At 55.7% G+C, this 19,375-nt stretch overlaps 1 protein-coding gene across 3 annotated transcripts in view; it reads right to left on the minus strand.

Moving 5' to 3' along the window:
• Window positions 1-665: 665 nt before the first annotated feature.
• Window positions 666-19,375, minus strand: part of MIDN (midnolin) — a 33,052-nt gene continuing 14,342 nt past the window's right edge. For all 3 annotated transcript variants that reach the window (XM_034755324.1, XM_034755326.1, XM_034755325.1), the window contains exons 5-8: window positions 16,036-16,428; window positions 14,550-14,682; window positions 13,784-14,077; window positions 666-3,815 (exon numbers count right to left, since the gene is read on the minus strand). In XM_034755324.1, coding sequence (XP_034611215.1) covers window positions 3,553-3,815; window positions 13,784-14,077; window positions 14,550-14,682; window positions 16,036-16,428 — 1,083 coding nt within the window. In that variant the 3' untranslated portion in view covers window positions 666-3,552. The remainder of the gene's footprint in view (window positions 3,816-13,783; window positions 14,078-14,549; window positions 14,683-16,035; window positions 16,429-19,375) is intronic.

The following is a 19,375-nucleotide window of genomic DNA, read 5'->3' on the forward strand; positions in this document are numbered from 1 at the left end:
TATCTGAGCACAGGGCTTGGGAAGGGATTTGCACCTCCCATCCCACCCCCCGGGAGATAGATAAAGGCACCTGGGCCACAGAGTGAAGCCAGCTCGCCCATGTCCCATTCCATCCCCTAGACCCGCTCCCCTCCTTGTGCATTGGTCAGGGTGCCTTTGCATGGCCATTCCCACTCGCGCCCAGCCAGGGTGAAGCACATTCATTCCAGTTCGCAGGGGCATGCTCGTTTGCTCCCACGCAAAGACGCAGCAGAGAAGCGAGGCCCACACACTTTGTCCGGGTGGACACCGTGACACAATCCAGGCCACCTCCCTGGGAAATAAACAGACTCTCAACCGTCCACACGCCCCTCAGCTTCAGCGCGGGAGCTTTGCTCTGGGCAGGATCACAAGCGGCAGCTCGGCTGACAGCTGAAGGCCCAGGCTACTGTTGCATTTCCAACCCAGCAATAAGAGAGGCGTCGCGGCCTGACTGACGCACATTTGGTTCATTCTGTGTTTATTATTTTTTAAACCATTTTTTTTTTAAATTTTAATACAGGTAACTTAAATGAGGTGATATAACATGAATACCCTCCCCACACACACACACCCGCGCACACAACCGCGCACACACGCACACACCGGAGAAGGTTAATGCTTTTTCCCCCACCCCCCACCCCATCATGGTTTTTGTTTTGTTTTTTTAACGTTATATATAGGATTTAAAAAAAAAAAAAAAAAAAACAGGACAAGAAGGGGCTGATGGCAGGAGTGCATACACACCCACACCGTACAAAATAGTACATTTAAATATTGAATTCAAAATTTAAAAAAAATTTGTTTGAAAATATAATAAAATAAAAAACTACAGTAATACATACAAAGGAAGTTCACAGCTGGGAAAAACAGGATGTGTAATGGTGTCACGTGACCAGAGGAGGCGGGGTACCCATCACAACTTGGAAAGCGGCCGAGCCAATCAGCTAGCGCCGAGGCGCTAGAATTATGGTCCCGTGATGCTGAAAGGATGGACATTACTGGGGACTTGGTTAATACAGAATAGAAAGACTGACGACAGCTCACAGGTGGGGTTCTTGCTACAATTGTGGGGGATAAAGAAAAAGGGGGGGCTGGTGGTTTTTTTGGGGGGGGGGGCCAAGCAGTATCAATAAATTTAGGGGAAACGGATTTAAAAAAAAAAAAAAAAACCAACCCAAAACCCACAAGTGAGTTTAAAAACCAAAAGGCCCCAGAATCCTGCACCAGCTGTGCTCCTGCCTGGATTTCCAGGGCAGCGATATCACAGTCCCCTCTCCCTCAAACAGACATGCGACTCCAGGACACAGCCCCAGCAGCACCTGCGTGGGCATGGGCACAGCCCGCTCCCCCCACCCCACCCCCAGCTAAAGAACTAGCAGGGTGGGAGAGAGGGCCGTGAGTGGTACCTAGCTACCAGGATACACTAGTGGCAAAGTTGCTTCAAGTTTTTCCTTTCGTGGGACAGGCAGCTGCAGCGGGGAGGGGGCTGGGGGAATACAGCAGTAGAAACCCAGATTTCTAACCCCAGACAAACGCTTGGGCCCAGAGCAAGACCAAAGGAAAGTGGGTAGCCCCTCCCTGCTGCCTTTCGACTTGGAGAGGGAAATAAAACTGGGGGGGGGGGGGGGGAGGGTAAGAGGGAGCGGGTTTTGGAAATTAAAAGCACCAACTCCATTCAGCCCCGCTCTGGCCTGAATTAACCCATTCACCAGCAGTGCCCTTTGTTCTACGGATAACATTCCAACTCGCGTGCCCTTGGAGGGGGGACAAAATCCCACCCCACCCATCTCCCCATGCTATCTTTAGCTAACCATGGCTCAAGGGCTCCTGTCTCTCCTCAAGTTTGAGTTAATGCTACCAAAAAAAGGGAAAAACCCAGAATAATCCACAGGGGATGCTACTTTCTTTCCTGATTTTCCCCCCCGCCCCGATTGTTCACGTTATTTTAAAGTTTATTTGCATCCATACCGCCCAAATTAAAAGAAAAAAATAGTAAAGATGGAAAACTTTGATCTTCCCCCCCACACTCTACCCCACCCCCTCCTTTCCCACCCCTCCCCCAAAACACACAAAAAAGACTTTTACAGACAAAAAACACATCACGTGGGGTTTTTCTATTTGCACAGATCTCCTGACAGGGGAAGGAGAGTGAAGAAAGAAAGAAAGAAAGAAAGAAAAAAAAAAAAAACGGGACAGGAAAAAGGATTTCTACGGTCTAGGCAACACTAGGTCAGTACTGGCTCAGTCAAGTTATTAATGTCTATAAATATTAGCCCCAAGGCCTGCAAACACCCATTACCAAGTACTGGATTATTTATTTTTTTTCTTAAATTTTCCTTTAAGTTAAAAAACACAACCAACAGCTGGGTGGAAAAAAAAAACTTCTGAAAGTAAAAAGTTGGTCTCTACAGCAGAGGGGAAATCTATTTATTTTCCCTCCCTCTTCCATAGAAAATAAAGCAAGCCACCTTTGCTGCTGCAAGGAGTCAGAATTAAGTACACACACACACTTACACACACACACACACACCCCAAAAAAACCCAAACAACCAAAATAAAAAAAATTATAGAGCCATTGCATTGTAATTTACAATGCAAAGCAGGGAGTGGGGGTGGGGAATAAACACACTGGGGGGGGTGGGGTGAGGAGGATGCCCATAGCATCTCCTCTGAGGGTCCGTAACAAAGATCTCCAAAAGCCAGCACAAAGCTGTTGGGGGGTGAGGGGGCTGCCCCTGGCACTACTTCACAACTGAGACCTGTAAAGTGCATGTGGGTTCTTCTGCAACCTAACTGTGTGGAGGTGGGATGGGGTTGGATTTGTTTAAAAAATAAAATTAAAATCAGCTGAGCAATGCTACATATAAAGAGGGAAGGAAAAATAAACAGCCCCCAAATTCTGGGATCCCACGTGGCCCAAGCATGCACAGCAGCCCTCCCCACCCCAAAAAATATATATATAGCGAGCGCCAGGCTCCGAGCCTCCAGGGAGCGCCTGCCTGTACTGTGCATGCTTGGGTCTTTCACAGCAAAATGAGCAGCTTTGATAAACCACAGTTCCCCTCTCCCTCCGACGAGCGAGCTCCGCTCTGCAAAAAAAGTAGGAAGTCCGGAGCCTGTCCCACTCGCCAGACGGGCTCCGTTCAGTTTCTCGTGCGTTGGCTTTATTGGTTCGGCGGCGGTGTAAGGCAGGCATGTTAAAGTCCACTTATTATTCAAACGGGAACAAAACAAAATCCAGTTCGCCAGCTTGAAACTCCAGCTCTTCGTCTCCCCGCATCACGTGTCCTGGAGAGCTCCCTTCCCCACCCCATCCCCTTCCCTCTGAAAAATAAACCAGGAACAAACAAAAAAAATCAAAAATGGGGCAACCCCTCCACGCTTTTCCAACAGACGTCGCCCAGGTCCACCCCAGGCATCCAGCGAATACAGAGGAGATCCGAGCGATGGGACTGAAGAGATGAGAGTCCTGGCTCTCCCCGGCGGGATCCGTCCCACCACAGGCCCTGTTCGTTCATATCAGTCTGGAGTCTATGCTACGACAAATTCTGATTTCAGGTCTGCCTTGACTTCAGGCTTCCACACTGAATCCTCGAAGTCTAGGTCCAGGCTGCCTTCGCTAGACACGCTGCTGTTGCTGTTGGTCCGGCTGGACTTGCGATTTGGCAGCCAGTGGTATGGGGCCCGGGCATCCCGCCGTGCCTTCCGACGCAGCCTTTTCTGCTGCATCAGCAGCTGCAGGCGCTCCACCTTGCAGCGGGTGGCGCGGTTCTCGGTCTGCCGCAGACGGTCACCTGAAACCAAAGAGCAATCGGGGGGCATGTGTTAGTTTTATGGGTTCAACATTTAGGTTCTTGCTTATGCTCAGCACTGTGCAGCACATTACAAAGCCACTGGGGTGGGGGCTCTCCCTTGCTAGCTCAATAGATTATTATCCCCATTTTACAGATGCAGAGGTACCCAGCCTGGTTTCAATGGGATTTATGCATGCATCAGCTCGTCAGCTGCATAAAGGGGATGGATTCAATGAATAGGGGTATAGAACAGCTTCTGTATGAGGAGAGATTAAGGAGACTGGAACTTTTCAGCTTGGAAAAGAGACGACTGGGGGGGGGGGGAGATATGATGGAGGTCTATAAAAATCATGACTGGTCAGGAGAAAGTGAATAAGGAAGTGTAACTTCTTCTCATAACACAAGAACTAGGAGTCACCCAATGAAATGACGGCAGCAGGTTCAAAAACAAAACAAAAGGAATTATTTATTCACACAATGCAGAGTCAACCTGTGGAACTCCTTGCCAGAGGATGTTGTGAAGGCCAAGCCCATAACAGGGTTCAAAAAGGAACTAGATAAGTTCATGGAGGATAGGTCCATCAATGGCTATTAGCCAGGTGGGGCAGGGATGGTGTCCCTGGCCTCTGTTTGCCAGAAGCTGGGAATGGGCATCCAGTGATCCATCCCCTGTCGATTACCTGTTCTGTTCATTCCCTCTGGGGCCCCTGGCATTGGCCACTGTCAGAAGACAGGATACTGGGCTAGATAGATCTTTGGTCCGTCCCAGTATGGCCGCTCTTATGCAACTACTGCCTTTCCGCCCCTTTGAAAATACCAGCCCAGGAGACTTCCCCAAGTGGCAGAGTTGGGAGTGAAAAAACACCTTGCGACAATCAAGCATCCTGGTTTGAGAGCACCGTTCAGCAAAGACTCTACAAGCACTGTGTGAACCAGTAGGCGAGAATTATCCCCTTATCCACAGATGGGGAAACTGAGGTCCAGAGCGGGAACAATTTAAATACTAGACCTGGCAGAGCACTAAAAGACGCGCTAGAGGGAACAACGTTGCCTTTTTTGATCCAACGGGCCTTTCTAAGTCCCAGCTCCTTGCTCCAACCGCTAGACACCACTCCTCTCCCAGAGCTGGGAACAGAACCCAGGAATCCTGGCTCCCAGTCCCCCTGTTCTACTCCCTGAAGCCCACCACCTCCAGCAGTCTAAGAAAAGCTCAAATTCTAGCACCTTTCCTACCAGCAGGATCCCAAAGGAGAGGGAGAAGCTGGACCAGAGGGCAGGAACCGAGACGGCTTAGGGCAGCAACAGTGGTCAGACTCCCGCTGAACTGCCATGCGGCCAGAGGCCGTGCCCCGAGGACGCCCCGTCTGGCCATCAGAAGTGATCCCACCCCAGCGCCGAATGCTCGCTAGCTGCCCCACTCCTAACTGAGTTCCCCACACCATTCAGTCCCTAACCCCCAAATAATTATCCCCCCCCCCCCCCCCCGCCTCCTGGAGTACAGGCCAGAAAGCTTCATTCCCAGACATGCCCCCAAATTGACACAAATCTCCCCAATTCTCAAGCAGTGTCGTGCTTGTTTTATCGCCATGGAATCAGCAGGGGGTTGGGAGAGGAAACGTACCCCCCCTCCCATACACATACCCTTCTTCCTTCCTATACTCAAGGATAAATAGAGCATGGTGTGTGTGTGGGGCGGGGGGGGGGGGGGGGGGGGGATATGGCTGGGGAAGGAGAGCCATTTTCTTTAGGCCCTTCCAGCTTCCCAGCATTCCCCCCCTCTCCCTCTTCCCAATGACCCATGCAAAGCACACCCAGTTTGATCCCCAGTCCTGGCTGTACCAACACCCCCCCCCCCCCGCAATCTCCACTTCAGCCCCCCAGAATGCCACTATCCCCTGCCTCCAAGAGGCAGACAGACAGGAGACCGCACAGCAGTGAGGACGCCTGGACTCACAACTTGGCCTCAGCAGAGCGGGGAGGGGGCTATTAAGACCCCCTCCTCCCCGAGGTTGGATCCCGCCTCAAAACAGCCTCCAGGGGGTGCTACAGCCAGTGCCCACCCACACAGGAGAAGGCCCCACAGTGGATGACCCCAAGAGGCCGATATAGAGGCCCCAGAGAGCACGGGGCAGCTCTGGTTCCGGGGAGGAAGGGGTACGGGGTGGAAGGAGTGGGCAGGGACGCCGCCTAGGTGCTCTCCCTGAGAAGGGAGAGTTTGTGCCATTGGCAGAGGTAGGTTTGTTGGGCATTTTAATGGGGGGGGGGCTCCCCCTTACTGAGCGGAACAGAAGCCACTGGCTGCTTCCCACCCACTCCTCTCCGTCAGGAGCGCAAGCTCTCATCGCCGGGGCGAGTGCGCGCCAGAGAGCGAGCGCCCCGCTTGGTTTAGCAGCAAGTGGGAGGATGAACAATTGCACATTTATAGATATGGGCTTCAGCGCTGGAGAAAGAGGAAAAAAGGATCCCACTCAATAATAAACTTGGCCGTGAAAGCGGCTCTCTCTCCCCACAGCGCCGGGGGAGGGGAAGGAGCTTGCGGCACCAGGGGGAGGGGCGGCGAGGGACAGAGAGGGGAGTAGAATCGACGAGGCCCCGAGCTGGGATCGGAACCACACAGGCCGTGAGCGGACAAGGACGGTCATTGGGTATGCGGGGGGGACGGGACGTACAGAACTGAGACACAGAAAATATGGGTTCCCTGTTTCCTTCATTACAAGGAGGGGAATCAGTTCTCCCTGGTCTCTGTGCCTCGGTTTCCCCCCACACACACACACACACACCCATCTGTGAAGCAGGGGTAGCACTCTTCCAGCTCTCAGGGGAGGGCGTGTCTGGGAGGAGGAGAAGGCTGGACATACTGGTGAGGGGCTCCGATACTGGAGCGTTGGGCCCTTGTGAGAGCCTAGAGGCTCCAGAGAGTTAATATTCCTTATTTGTATTGGGGTAGGGCCTAGAGGCCCCAATCCCACGGTGCTAGGCATTACCCAGACACAACAAGGCTCTCCCAGACCCACGGCACATCCAATCGAAAGTCACCTATCCCAAAACCTAGACCCAAAGCACACACATGCCTAGACTTCTGCGGGATGGGGGTCCCCAGGTGTGATCCATCCCACTTGGCCTCCCAGTGGTTCTCTGTTGCAGGGTCCTGATCCCAGCTCGGCCAAGAACCAGGGTGCACAGGGCAGGAAGATCGCTATGCATGACAGCCCCAGGGCAGACGGGGAAGGGGGCCTGTAATCAGCTCCCCTCAGCTAAAGCCGCACCAAACCCTCTCCCCTGCAGCTACAGCTGAGCCACCCCCTCCCCATTGGCGGCAGTTCTTGCCAGAGCCCTCCCACCAGAGATTCCCTCAGCGCTCTTCCCTCCCCCTCTGCCCCCCCAACACCCCCGTGGCGGAGACCCTCTCCAAATGCGATTGATGCCTCAGGCCCCCTTGCTGTCCATGGCTGCATCAGTGGGCGGAAAGGCATGCACGGCATGCACAGCCCAGAGAGCAAAGCCCTGTTAGCGAGCCTTAAATATTTAGGATCCCCTCCAGGGGGAAAGGGTGGGGGGTGGGAGAAAGAGAGAGAAGAAAAAAAATCCCTACAGAAATACTAGCGCTGTTTGTCTGGAGTGCGAGCCAGCGGGGCGCTGCGGATAGCCGGCTACACACAAGCAACAGTGTTGGTTTGTGTGCCTGCCCTCCCCCCTTCCCTCCGTGAGAGCGCTCTCAGCTACTTCCCCTGCAGCCGAGAGCCAGTCTGGGCCAGATCCGTCCTCACACAGCAGCGCTACTGTTCCCAGGAGCTCGGGACAGCTGGGTACGTGGCCAGGGGTCACCAGGGCTTGGGTGATTGCTCAGAGAAATTTAGAACTATCCCCCCCCCCCAGCTCCTACCCGCGAATGTGCCAGCTGCAAACATGTCTGAGCCAGGTTCTAGCACAGGGCAGAAGGGATTTCCAGGGTGAGGGTGTCTATGAACCTTGTTATTAAACCCCCGGGGGGAGGGGGGGAGGCAGGGGAGCATCTATCTCCCCTCTCTTACACACTAGAGTTTCACACCCATGCCAGACCCCACCCCCCCCACTGGGGCGGAGCAGGCTCTGGAGAAACCCAATTAAAAGGGTCCTAGGCCATGACGCAACTACCTTGCTTTAAAGCCCATTTCAGACTGCATTAAGGACCTTGGCCATCCTGGAGACGTTGCCACGGCGGGAGCGGACAAACGGGTGACTACAGGTTAAATCGGCCCTATCTCCCCCACCATGTCAGTCAAACACTGTTTCACCTTGTGGTGTAGATGGGACCACTGTCCCTCAGTTGCATGCAGACCCACCCGGACGCCAGTGTGGACAGGACCTTGGAAGCCACAGAAAACCCAGCCACCCCCCAGGGCCCCCCCCCCCCCAATGTCCTCCACCCCACTCTTTAGCTCTCCCTGCTGGCAAGCCCCGGGTCTGTCCCGCTTCCCGGGCATGGTGGTGCCGAGAGGAGCCGCCGGGGTTGGGCAGGTTGAGGGCCGTGCTCCCAGTCACGTGACGTGCAAAGCTGCGGCAAGATGGCTGGGTGGCCGTGCAGCGCGCAGGCACCACGAGCCCCAAACAAGAAAGAAATCCAGCCAGTTCTATCTTTCCACCAGCAACAGCAGTGCAAAAGCAGCTAAGGGGGAAAGGGGAAGAGTCTGCACAGCCCTGAGTCCTTCAACAGCAGCCATGTTTCAAGATGGCTGCCCTGGCCTAGTTCCCATCCCACCAGGCCTCGCTTAGGCTCTCTGGGAGCACTCGCATGCGACTTTCGGGCCCCAGCGAGCTCTTGTTTGCGTTGGCTGAGAGGCGAAGACCTAGTGGGCGGGGGGTGGGGGGGGAAGACGACGCAAAGAATTACATTTGAACAGCACAACACCCCGCGGCCCCCGCCCAGGCCTTTGGAAAGGCGAGTGACTCCAGTTTCAGTTCTTTTCTCTAAGCAAATTGTTGCAGAGAAGGAACCTCGGGGCGGCCTGGAGGTCCCGGCTCCCTTCCTGCTTCGAGCGTGCAGGTGTATGAAGCCAAGCGACTGCTTGGGGGGGAAGGGAGGAAAAGAGATGCTACCTTCCACGCCTGAGCGAGTGCGTCTCAGACACACCCTATCCGCCGAGCCCCTCCTTCTCCACCCAGCACCCTGTCCTGCCCCACTTTCAAACCCCTGCTGGGTGCTGTTCCAACAGCCCCCCGCTGCCCCCCCCAACACAGATCATCTCCAGCTGAGAACCAGCCTTTTCCTGCGCTAAACATTCATGAGGGTTTGCAATTGGGGGGGGGAGAAAGGGGGCTAAGGGGGTCCCAGGTTCAATAGCTTACAAAAGCATCCTCAATCCGTGGAGAACGATGGAGGATGAATGAAACAGGGACTTGGGTCCCCCTCCCCCCACAATCACACGCAGAGTTTAAGCAGCACGGGGGGGGGGGAGAGGCTGGAAGCAAGGTGTGTAATGCTATCTCAAAACAAATCAGTGAAAGGCACACAACCCCCCCCCACACACACACACACACACACACAAACCCTAGGAGCGGGGTGAGGGTGGGGGGGGTGAGCCAGAGTCCGCTTCCTGCAGGGCTCAGGCACATTTCCAGCCCCTGGAGCAGGCCTTTGTTGTTGCCTCTATCCCCCCCCCCCTTTTTTTCTCCTCTCTCCCTCCCCCTCAGTTCCTTTTCTGTAGCGCCCACCTCCCTACCAGGAGCCAACTGAACAAACAGAGCGGGGAAGCTTGGGTGGATGGAATGCAGCTCCCCCCAACCAAGCCGCTCTGGGGGGGAGGGGGGGGGCGAGCCCAGCGAGGGGGGCTTGAAAGGACTTGGAGGGGCTGGGGGGGGGGGGGGAGGGGGGAGGAAAGCAGCATTGCTCTGAGCGGAGGAGGGGAGCTTACCCAGAGAGGAGGGAAATGAGAACCTAGGAAGGGCTGGAGCTGGAGACAGCCTGCAGCAGTGACCTTGGGAAGGCAGGATGGAGGGGAAAGGGAAGGAGAATGGAGAGAGGTGGAGGGAGATCATTTGAGGATGACCCCCCCCCCAGGTCCCCACAAGCAGAGAGACACCCCGAATCCCTCCCCAGCCCCAGGGCAAGCGGCAAGCAGCAACCAGCAACTGGGCGGCTCGGAAGCTGGTTGGTTGCCACGTCTCGTTTCTCTCTCCCCTGCCAAGAGACGCTTCCCTACGAGGGAGGGCAGCTGCCCAGCTCACATGCCAGTGACGTCCCCGGGCGCAAGAATCCTGCTAAGCCCTGTTCGGCGGCTCCGGCGTCATGAAAGGAAGAACAAGGAGGGGGCGGGAAGGAAAGAAATTAACTTTCTGGGGATGGGAGGGGGCGGCGCAGGGCCCAAAGCTCAAGGTGAATAAAGAGCTGCTCCCTGCAGATAAGTGGAGGCCTCCTACACGCATACCCCAGCCGAGCCCTGCCATGGGAACGGGCGGGTGGGGTGGAGACAGGGCCCTGCCTTACCAGCAGCATACACAACGCTCTGCCCTTGGAGGGACCTCAAAGCCCTTGGCTGGCAGCACCTGGGTTTAGCTGCAGGAGCTAAACCTGCACACCCCACCCATGTGTGATGTCAGGAAACCATCCCACACCAGGGGAAACCGAGGCACAGAGCCACTTAGCCAATGTAAGCCATCAGCGAAGCTGGGAATGGAACCCAGAAGTCCTGACTCCCAGTCCCCTGCTCTAACCACTGGATCCCGTTCTACTCCCAGAGCTGGGGATAGAACCTAGGAGTCCTGACTCCCAACCCTGTGCTCTGACCACTAGACATCACTGCCTCCCCCAGGCCGGCACACAGGTGCCTGAACAGATTGTGCCAATGGCTGGTCTGTGCCACCTCTGCAGAAACTCATGAGCCTTGCAGCTGCCAAACTGGATCGGGGCTGGGGGCTCACGTCTGACTTCTAGGACCCTGCGTAACCTAGGGCTGGCCCCAGCTCGGGAAGTGGCGATGACAAATTGACAGTCCTCTCCAGGCAGATGTCTGGCTGGAGTCCACCTAGGAGCACCCCAAAGCTTGGCACCCGGACAGAGGGCTCTGCCCCCAGCTGGGAAAAGGCCCAGGGCGAGGGGTGGGAAGTATATTTTCAAGTCTGCCAGGAAGAGAAAGCAGGATTGTTTTGTGTTGACCCCACACCCTCCCCCCAGCTTCTATTTCTGCAGCATGTCCCCAGCCTACAGCTTCCTCAGGGCCAGGCCAAAAATGCCAAACCAGAGGCCAAGTGCTTTCTTCCCCACCCCTCCCCAACCAGCCTCCCTGGCTCTGAATGGGGCCCTTTGTCTCGCCCTGGATTTAGACAGCAAGTGGAGAAGGGGGTGTGCATGTGTGGCTGCATTGTAGCTGGAACAGAGGCAGAGCAGCAGGGGACAGACAGGAGAGATAGGAGGGAAAGAAGGAAGGGGGAGGAGATGGTGGCCCGCTGAATCAGATCAGGGGGAAGGGATAAAATCTTTTTGCACCAGGAATCGCTAGGGGTGGGTGGGTGCAGCGTCACCCCCATTCCAGGAGTCCTCCAAAACCGGCGCACGAACGCACACCCCAGACCAAGTTACCCATTGGTGTAATGCCACCAGTTCGAATGGAGTCACTCCACTGGCACAGAACACAATTCAATGACCACATAGAAGATAAAAACGGCCCGACAATTCGGAGAATTGCGGCCACAACCGGGGGCAGCGGGCGGTTCCCCCATTTTAAGCACCTGAGTAAGTGGGGCAAAAGTTTCCCAAAGGAATTAAGTGCCCCCAGTATGTGGAACAGTCCTGAATGTCACCAACTGTGCCAAAGAGTGTCGGAGATCTACAATGGGACACATGCACGCACACACACGTGTTCCTCCAGAACCATGCCACCAAGCCTCAAGGTCACACCTATGAACACCAACTTATATAGTTCACAGCTGGCCTGATCAGCCTTAGGACCCCTCCCCCTTTAACGGATGCTGTATAAAACCACACAGGTGTGCACAGCCCCTGCCCCTAAAAGCTTACACAATCCTTAGCCAAGATTCTCACAAGTAACTAGCGATTTTGGGGGTGTCCTTCCGACTGGAGACATCTAGTGGCTAGGGCACAACAGTGGGACTGGGTTCTGTTCCTCTGCCCCGGCCCTGCTGGGTAACCTTCGGCAAGACTCTGTGCCTCAGTTTGGTGAATTGGACTCAGGGGGAGGGGGGAGATCATAAAACGGACATCCTTTGTCAGGCGCTCTGAGATCTATGGATGAAAACTGCCAGGCAGTATAATAGAGGGGCCCAATATGCCAAGCGTATTTTTTGAAGATCAGATCATGTTGGGCTCCCAAAATTCACCAGTGAAAATCTTGACTCTTGATTTTAAGTCTTAGGTTTTAATTTGATTTTATTTTTAATGCCAGGACTCATTTCCCCCTCCCCCTGAGTCCAATTCACCAAACAGGAAACAAAATTGACTGTCTCTTCTTAAAGCTGCCAAATTATGTCACTGGAAGAACCCAGTTTGAGTAACCAGCCAGCTACAGTCCCTGCGCATTGAATGGGGCAACACAAGCCAGGTGGTAACTCACTGCGCACACATCCCCCCTAGTAGGGTTGGAGGGGGAAAGTAAACACGCAGATAAGAAGCAGGTAATAGGTTTGCAAATTCCCCAGGGAACCACTGAGCGCCTTAACTGCACTGATGAGATGCAAATTGGGAGCCAAGAGATTTTTTTTTTAAAAAAAGGAGAGAAACTTGCACATTAAATGCATAGCCCCCGGCTTGCCCATTGGAGGGGGAGAGCATTGGAGGGACCCGGTATCAATGGAGCGATTATGCATCACTCCAAATCAGTGTCTAGCCAGGAAAGCATAGGCACAACAATACATTTTAATATGCAAATCCTAAGCAGAGGACCTAAAGAAATAGCACCCCAGAAGCAAAGCACTGATGTGCACTGTAAGATTGTCAGGGCAGGGACCTTCCATTTCTATAGGGCCAGATCCTCATTGTTATTTTGGCCCCTAGCTCCCACTGAAATCAAGGAATCAGGAACCTAAACACCTTTGAGCCCATGGGCTATTGTGCTGTGTAAACAGAGCACCCCTATCACACCTGTCAATCAACACCCTCGGTTGGTTTAATTATTCTGCTGTTAGCCTTCTGCAGTCCTTACAGACAGGGGTCCTAGGCCAAGAGGCTTTTGGAACAAGATGGCAAAGGGCCATTCATTCAAATAAATAAATAGGCAAACAAACAGGCTCCCTTCACTCTGCAGCATCGGGTGCAGTCTGAGCACAGTCAGCTATACAAGGGGAGTTAACCCCAGCACTTCTAGCCAAGGGTTGCAACCAGAACCAGGCCCCATCTCTCTGCCTTCTTTCGGCGAAGGGTAAATCATGGTCCTTGGGAACCCGGAATTAACACATGGCTTTTCACCCTCCCCCTCTGCTGCCCCCCCCCTCCTTCCCCGCCAGTTGGCTGGAAGCCCCATCAGGACAGTTACAGAACAAAGAGGCAGACGGAACCGGATACGCAGAGGAAGTGAATCGGAGCAAGCAAATCCCAGCTAGAGACCCGGGGTGGGAAGGAAGGAGGCCATCACCCACACTTCCTCTGTCGTCAGCAGGGGCCCCGCAGCCCACCAAGGACCTGGGGATGGGGGAAGAGATACACAAGCCCCCCCCAGCCCCGGCCCTTTCCCTCTGAGCTCAGCACTGGCCTATCCCAGCTAAGATGAACAGCAGAACCAGCCTCCTGCCTCTGATGGCCTTTAACTTTCACACACCACTGGGGGGGGGGGGGGGGAAGAATCATTGGGCTGCCAGGATCCAGCCAGCACTCTCAGCATCACGCGGTCCCAGTCCAGCCCAGTTGCCGTGGGCACATCACAGCTTCCCTAACGACTAGGCCTGCAACAGGGACAAGCAAACCCAGCCACAGCGGGAGGCCTGCACCAGGCCACAGGGTCACGTGTGGGGGGGGGGGGCAGTCATGGGGCAGGACTCACCACTGGGCTTGCACATCCTGATTTGGCTCTGGCACTGGACCACGGAGTGCAGGGGCTGCGAGGCCACGGCGGTCGCGGACGTCAGCTTCTCTGAGGTAGTTTTGCTGGCGGGGTCCGGGGAGGGCGGGGGCGAGGAGGGGGCGCACTGCGTCTGACACCGCAGCTGCGTCAGGGACTGAGGCATGCCCTGGTAGTGCCGCGTGGCGCTCAGGAGGTCATTGAGGATCTGAAGGATGGTGCCGATGTCACGCCGGGGCCGCCCGCTGCTGTCCTGGCAGTTGGGGTGCAAAGTGCCTGCAGGGGAGAAGAGGCGGGGGACACGTCATGCCATGCTGCTTGTAGGGGCAGTAGCTGAGCCCAACCCTTGGCACACACTGCCACCCCTCAGGGGCTCCCCATAAGCATCTTTGTGACCCACCCATGGCCCCGGAACACAGTGCAGGGCCCTGGGGGGGGGGGTCGTCAATGCACTGAATCTCCCTGGAAGGCTGGCAGCCAAAGCTGGCATGAGCCCCCATCCCAGGCAGGATGCTGAGGTAGGAAGAGACCCATCAAACTCAGCTCTCATTGGCCACCAAAAGTTGCCCTCACCATGCCAACCAACCTGGGCCCTGGTCCAGCCCTGGTTCTCCCCTCCCCATTGTTCTGCACAAGCAGCGTGAAAAGAGACACTCTCCAATTCCCCAGCCACGCGCTCGCCCATGGCATCACACCAGCACTGGTGAGAGGAGAGTCGGGCCTACAGTCCCCTGGGCTCTCAACGTACCAGAGAAGGTCCCTGAGAAGACCCCAGGAGCGTGGTTAACGAAGCTCTCTATGACTGCGCCAGGTTTGCGGGATCGGCTTGTTGGGGCTGGGTTGCTACCGGCAGAATTGTTACTCCGGGCGCTACAGTCCACCTGGCAAGCGGCAAGACAGAGAGACACTTATTAGCCATTAGAAACAGACACCAATGGGCCAGAAGGCTCCCACTAACCCGCAGCCATAGGGGCAGACCCCTAGCTCGATGGGTGGCTGGGGGAAAAAGTCCCACATCCAAACTTTCCCAGGGTTACAATCTTATTTCCTTGGCCAGCATAAGGCATGAGGTTTTTTCCCCTCAACTTTTTGGGACAAGGCAGTACCCACACAGGGCGATCCCATAATCATCATCATCATCGTCCCTAGCTCTTAAGTAGTGCTCTTCACCCACAGATCTCAAAGCACTTTACAAAGGAGGGCAGCATCATTATCCCCATTTTACCAACGGGGAAAACTGAGGCACAGGGCAGTGAAGCAACTTGTTCACCCAGCAGGCCAGAGCCAGGAACAGAACTCAGGTCTTCTGCATGCCAGTCCAGTGCTACATCAACTAGGCCATGCAGTCACAGGGCACTTCCAAAAGCAACACCTGAAATCAGCCAGATTTCAAACCCGCCATTGGCCAAGCCCCATTCACAGTGAAGAAAATGATTTAGAGGGCATCTTCAATGCTACCATCTGCCTTACATTTGGGTCTTGAGTGTTCAAGACCCATGAACCCATTCGGACCAAGAAACCCGCTCTCTAGGAAGGGAGCATGGTCTAGTGGTTAGGGCACGAGACGACCTGGGCTCTACTCCCAGCTCTGCTGCGAAATCTTGAGTGATTCGCTTTCCCCGTCTGTGCCTCAGTTTACCCATCTGTGAAATGGGGATAATGGGTCTGCCTGCCTTTGGGAAGTACTTGGCAATGAAAGATGCCAGCCAAGGATTGTGATTAGTCTGATAAGCAATGATCCTATTTTGAGACTGGAGGGTTGCTGGATATTTCTTCCCATGGCAGGCTGGGATTTTCCTCGGACTATAAGCATTTTGCAGTCAAAGCACAAGAGGCAGTACACAGACCAGCCTGGATAGCTTCTCTCTGAGGGAAACCCTCTCCCCCGCCACCCCCTGCCAAAAGCTAGAGCAGATCTTTGCCTTACGCTTTGCAATAAACCACCACCACCACACACTATGCCCTTTTCTGGCACCATTTGCCTCAGGATCTCACAGCATTTGGAAAAAATGTAGCAAGGCCTCACAACACCCTCATTTTATAGATGGGGAAACTGAGGCATGAAGTGGGGATGTAACCTGTCAGTGGGAGGAGTGGATATAGACAAGGCCTTGTTCTAACCACTAGAGAACAGTCACCTTCCAGAGCCAGGAATAGAACCCAGGAGTCCTGAGGCCCAGCTCCCCCCTTTTCTCTCCCCACATAAGAGACTTATTTTGTAAAGCCAGACTCACCTCTGAGCAGGAGGAGACGACGCTGCTGTTAACCGTTTGCGTGCTGGCCCCATGCGACCGGAACATCCCGGCTGTGACGGGGGCGGGGTGAGCGGCGTTACAGTACATGGGTGTGGCCTGTGCCGAGGGGGCGGGGCTGGGGGCGGGGCTCTGCTGGCAGGTGGGCACCACGGGGATGCGGGCGAAGTTGGAGCTGGTCCCTCCGTGCAGCGTCCTGCACTGGGGGGTGGGGCCAGCCGCTGCCCCGGGCTCCCCCCGGCTGGCAATGACATGCCGATGCTGGAGCTGCCCCCCACTCTGCTGAGCTGCCAGCTGGAGCTGCACGAACATCATGTGGTCGCCGACCCGCAGGGCCAGCGTCAGCGGGGACCTTCCGGACAGGAAGTCATTGACCTGAGAAGAGAAGAGGAGTTCGGGTCACCGTCTCGATCATGGCGCAGCAGCTGCAGCAGCACTTGGGTGAGGTGGGGGCACCAGCAAAGTCCGGCCCACGGCAAAGGGGAAGCAGAACGGTTCCCGGTGCCACCGGTTCTGAGATACGGGGGGTGAGGAACGGGACTGGACAGCTCAGGGCTGGTTTGACTTTGCCAAGTGGCGCTGCCTTCTCCCCACTGCCCAGCTATGCCCTTCTGCCCCCCCGACCCAATGAGGGAACAGGAGTCCTCCTGGTGGAGGGCACCCGCGGGCTCCCCATGGGCTGACCCCAAGCAGACTGATCACAGGACTTGGGGCGGGGAGGGGGGGGCGGCGCGATTTGAAAGGCTGCTTTGATCATTTAGGGGTGGGGAGCTGTAGGTGTGCTTCTGGGGTAGGTACTTGGCCCAGAAGCCATATCTCCCCCCCCACACACACACACACATGCCGTCTGTATCCCACTCTCCCCCCACCATTATCTTACCACCACCACCCCATCCACGTGAGCTCTCTCTGCCCCCCTCTCCCAGCCCATATGCAGAAGGGCCGCGCTCCCTGCAGCATGGCGATGGGCCTGGAAGGAGCCCACTGCCATCCCAGAGACACATGGGCATCAGCACCATGAGCAGAAGCAGGAAAGGGGGAGCGTGCCAAGAGCCCAGCAGGGTGGGGGCAGCTGCCTGGGGTGGGGCACGTCAGGGCTAAAACTGAGAAGCTGGGCCTTTTAGAAGAGGCACCCCTTGCTCCTTGGGAGTCCCTATCTGCAAGGTCCTCCCAGATCTCCAGCAGGACACCAGGGGCAGGGTGAGACCCTGATGGGTTAAAGCTCAAGGCCCGCAGGACTCGCCTGCCACGTCTTGTTCCCATGTGACCCGTGGTGCCAAGGGAGCAAACTGACGGAGGCGGCTTTTACAAAATAAAAAACAGGGGAGGGTCGCCACCCCACCCTGGTGATAAACCTGCCCGCACAGCCACTCCCCGCAGTGCACAGGAGGAGATTAACCAGAGCTGGGCATGGGGGGGCCCCCCCAAGCGGGACAAGGTCCAGCGGCAGGGTCTGGAATCCACCCTCTGACACACTCTTTATGGCGGTTACTGCAGACGCTTTCTGCTCACCCCCACCCCAGTGACACACGCACCCCTGTTCATTTGCACAGCTGCGCATTTGCATTTCCCTATAGCCTGAAAGAGGCTTCTCTTCCCCGGCTAGTCTAGCATCTGCCAAGTCTGCTGCACCTGAGACAGCGGCAGGGGACGGAGACACAGCCGACAGTCACACGGGATGCCAAAAAAAAAAAAAAAAAAAAAGTCACCCGACTCCCTCTTTTCCAAGGAGGTCACAGCCATTGCTGGGGATTCACCCCCATTTTCCCTGCTCCTCGCCCCATCTGGATCAATAGTAGCCCTCCCAGGCTCTGTAATATGACTCAGCTGGCATGTTCAGGGCTCCCCCTACAAAGCACTGCTACGTAAGGGCTACACCCCTCCAGCCCAAGGGGCTAAGCCCACTTCTTTCTTGGATAGGACTTGTGGCAAGTTCCTCAGCGGACTACTTGCCCTGTTCAAGAACTGGGTAAACCCAGTTTCTGGGCATGGAGGCCCATCTCACACACCTGCGAAACAAAGGCAGATGACATGTCTGATCTTTAAAAGGGGAAAGGAAACATCTGGGTCTCCCATCCTACAGAGACGCTAATGTGAGACACCCAGGGCTGGACTTTCTTCCAGAGACACTCAGCACCCACAAGCCCAACCTACGTCAACGTGAGCTGCCGGGACCCAACTCCGGGGGCCCAGAAACAGACACCCAGACAATTCAGTGGCCATTTCGGAGTTAGATCTTTGGGTCCCAGGGCTGCACGGGAGCCAAATCCCTGCACAGTGACTCAGTCCAGGGGAAAGCAGCCACAGAAGGATTGCAAAGAACCATCCACTGAACTATCTGCAAGAGTCCTGGAGAGGTTGTTGGGATTTCAGCGCATCCCTGGGGGATGCTGGGAAGAGGGGAATTCCCCCAACAGCTGGAGCTCTCCAGCGGGACCTTTAACCAGGGGGAAAACCCACTGTGGATTTCACGCTCAGGAATTTTGCTCCATCCAGTGCTCAGCCCAAAGATATGCCACCTTGCCCCAGCTCTGTCCAATCTCCCGCTAGCCGGGCTCTCATTAACTGGCAGGCTAACGAGCAGGACCAAGGGACTGGGGAAAGCCAAGCTGTCCATGTATCAAACCACACCCTGCGCCCCACAGCACTTGGGTGTATGGGCACCCTCAACAAGGTCCGGCAGTTCAGGACGGGTGCCCCCCCATCTGCCACGCTGCCTTGTGACATATTCCCCACCCCAATCAGCGAGGCTGCAGGGAGAGGAGGGGCCTCCGGGGTTTGAGCTGGGGGGTGAGAGGAAGAAGTCAGCACTTGGGGGTGTGGGGGAAGAGGGAAACACACAGCTGCTGAATTCTCTGACCATTCACCAGGGGGAAGGCGCGGCCGGAGAAATTAATCTCCCTAGTCACTAATCAGATCCCATGGATTCAGGTGACCAGGAAGGGGAGGAAAGAGAGAGAGAGAGAGGCTGGGGAGGGGGGTGTCACTGAGTGTATATCACCACAGAGCCCCCATATACAACCCCGAGTTGACGGCGGGTTTGAGCCGAGCGAGCGCCTTGGGGGGCCGTTGTGGTGGCATGAGAAGGGAGGCTGGACATCCAGGCCCAGCTGGGCAGGGAGTCCCCTCTGCCCCCCAGGGGTAAAGTTGCTTCACCGACAGGATCTGTGCTGAAGGGGGCTCTCCCGAAGCCCCCGCAGCCCAGCCAGCTCACACGCTCTGCCCACCCAGCAGCTGTCACCCACGAGCCGTTAGTCACCCTTTCGCAGCTCCCCCTACATGCACCCCTGACCTTTCTGCAGCCAAGCCCACCAGCGCTGTG

This window comes from Trachemys scripta, chromosome 22, assembly GCF_013100865.1.
Source record: "Trachemys scripta elegans isolate TJP31775 chromosome 22, CAS_Tse_1.0, whole genome shotgun sequence".
Lineage (NCBI taxonomy): Eukaryota > Metazoa > Chordata > Testudines > Emydidae > Trachemys > Trachemys scripta.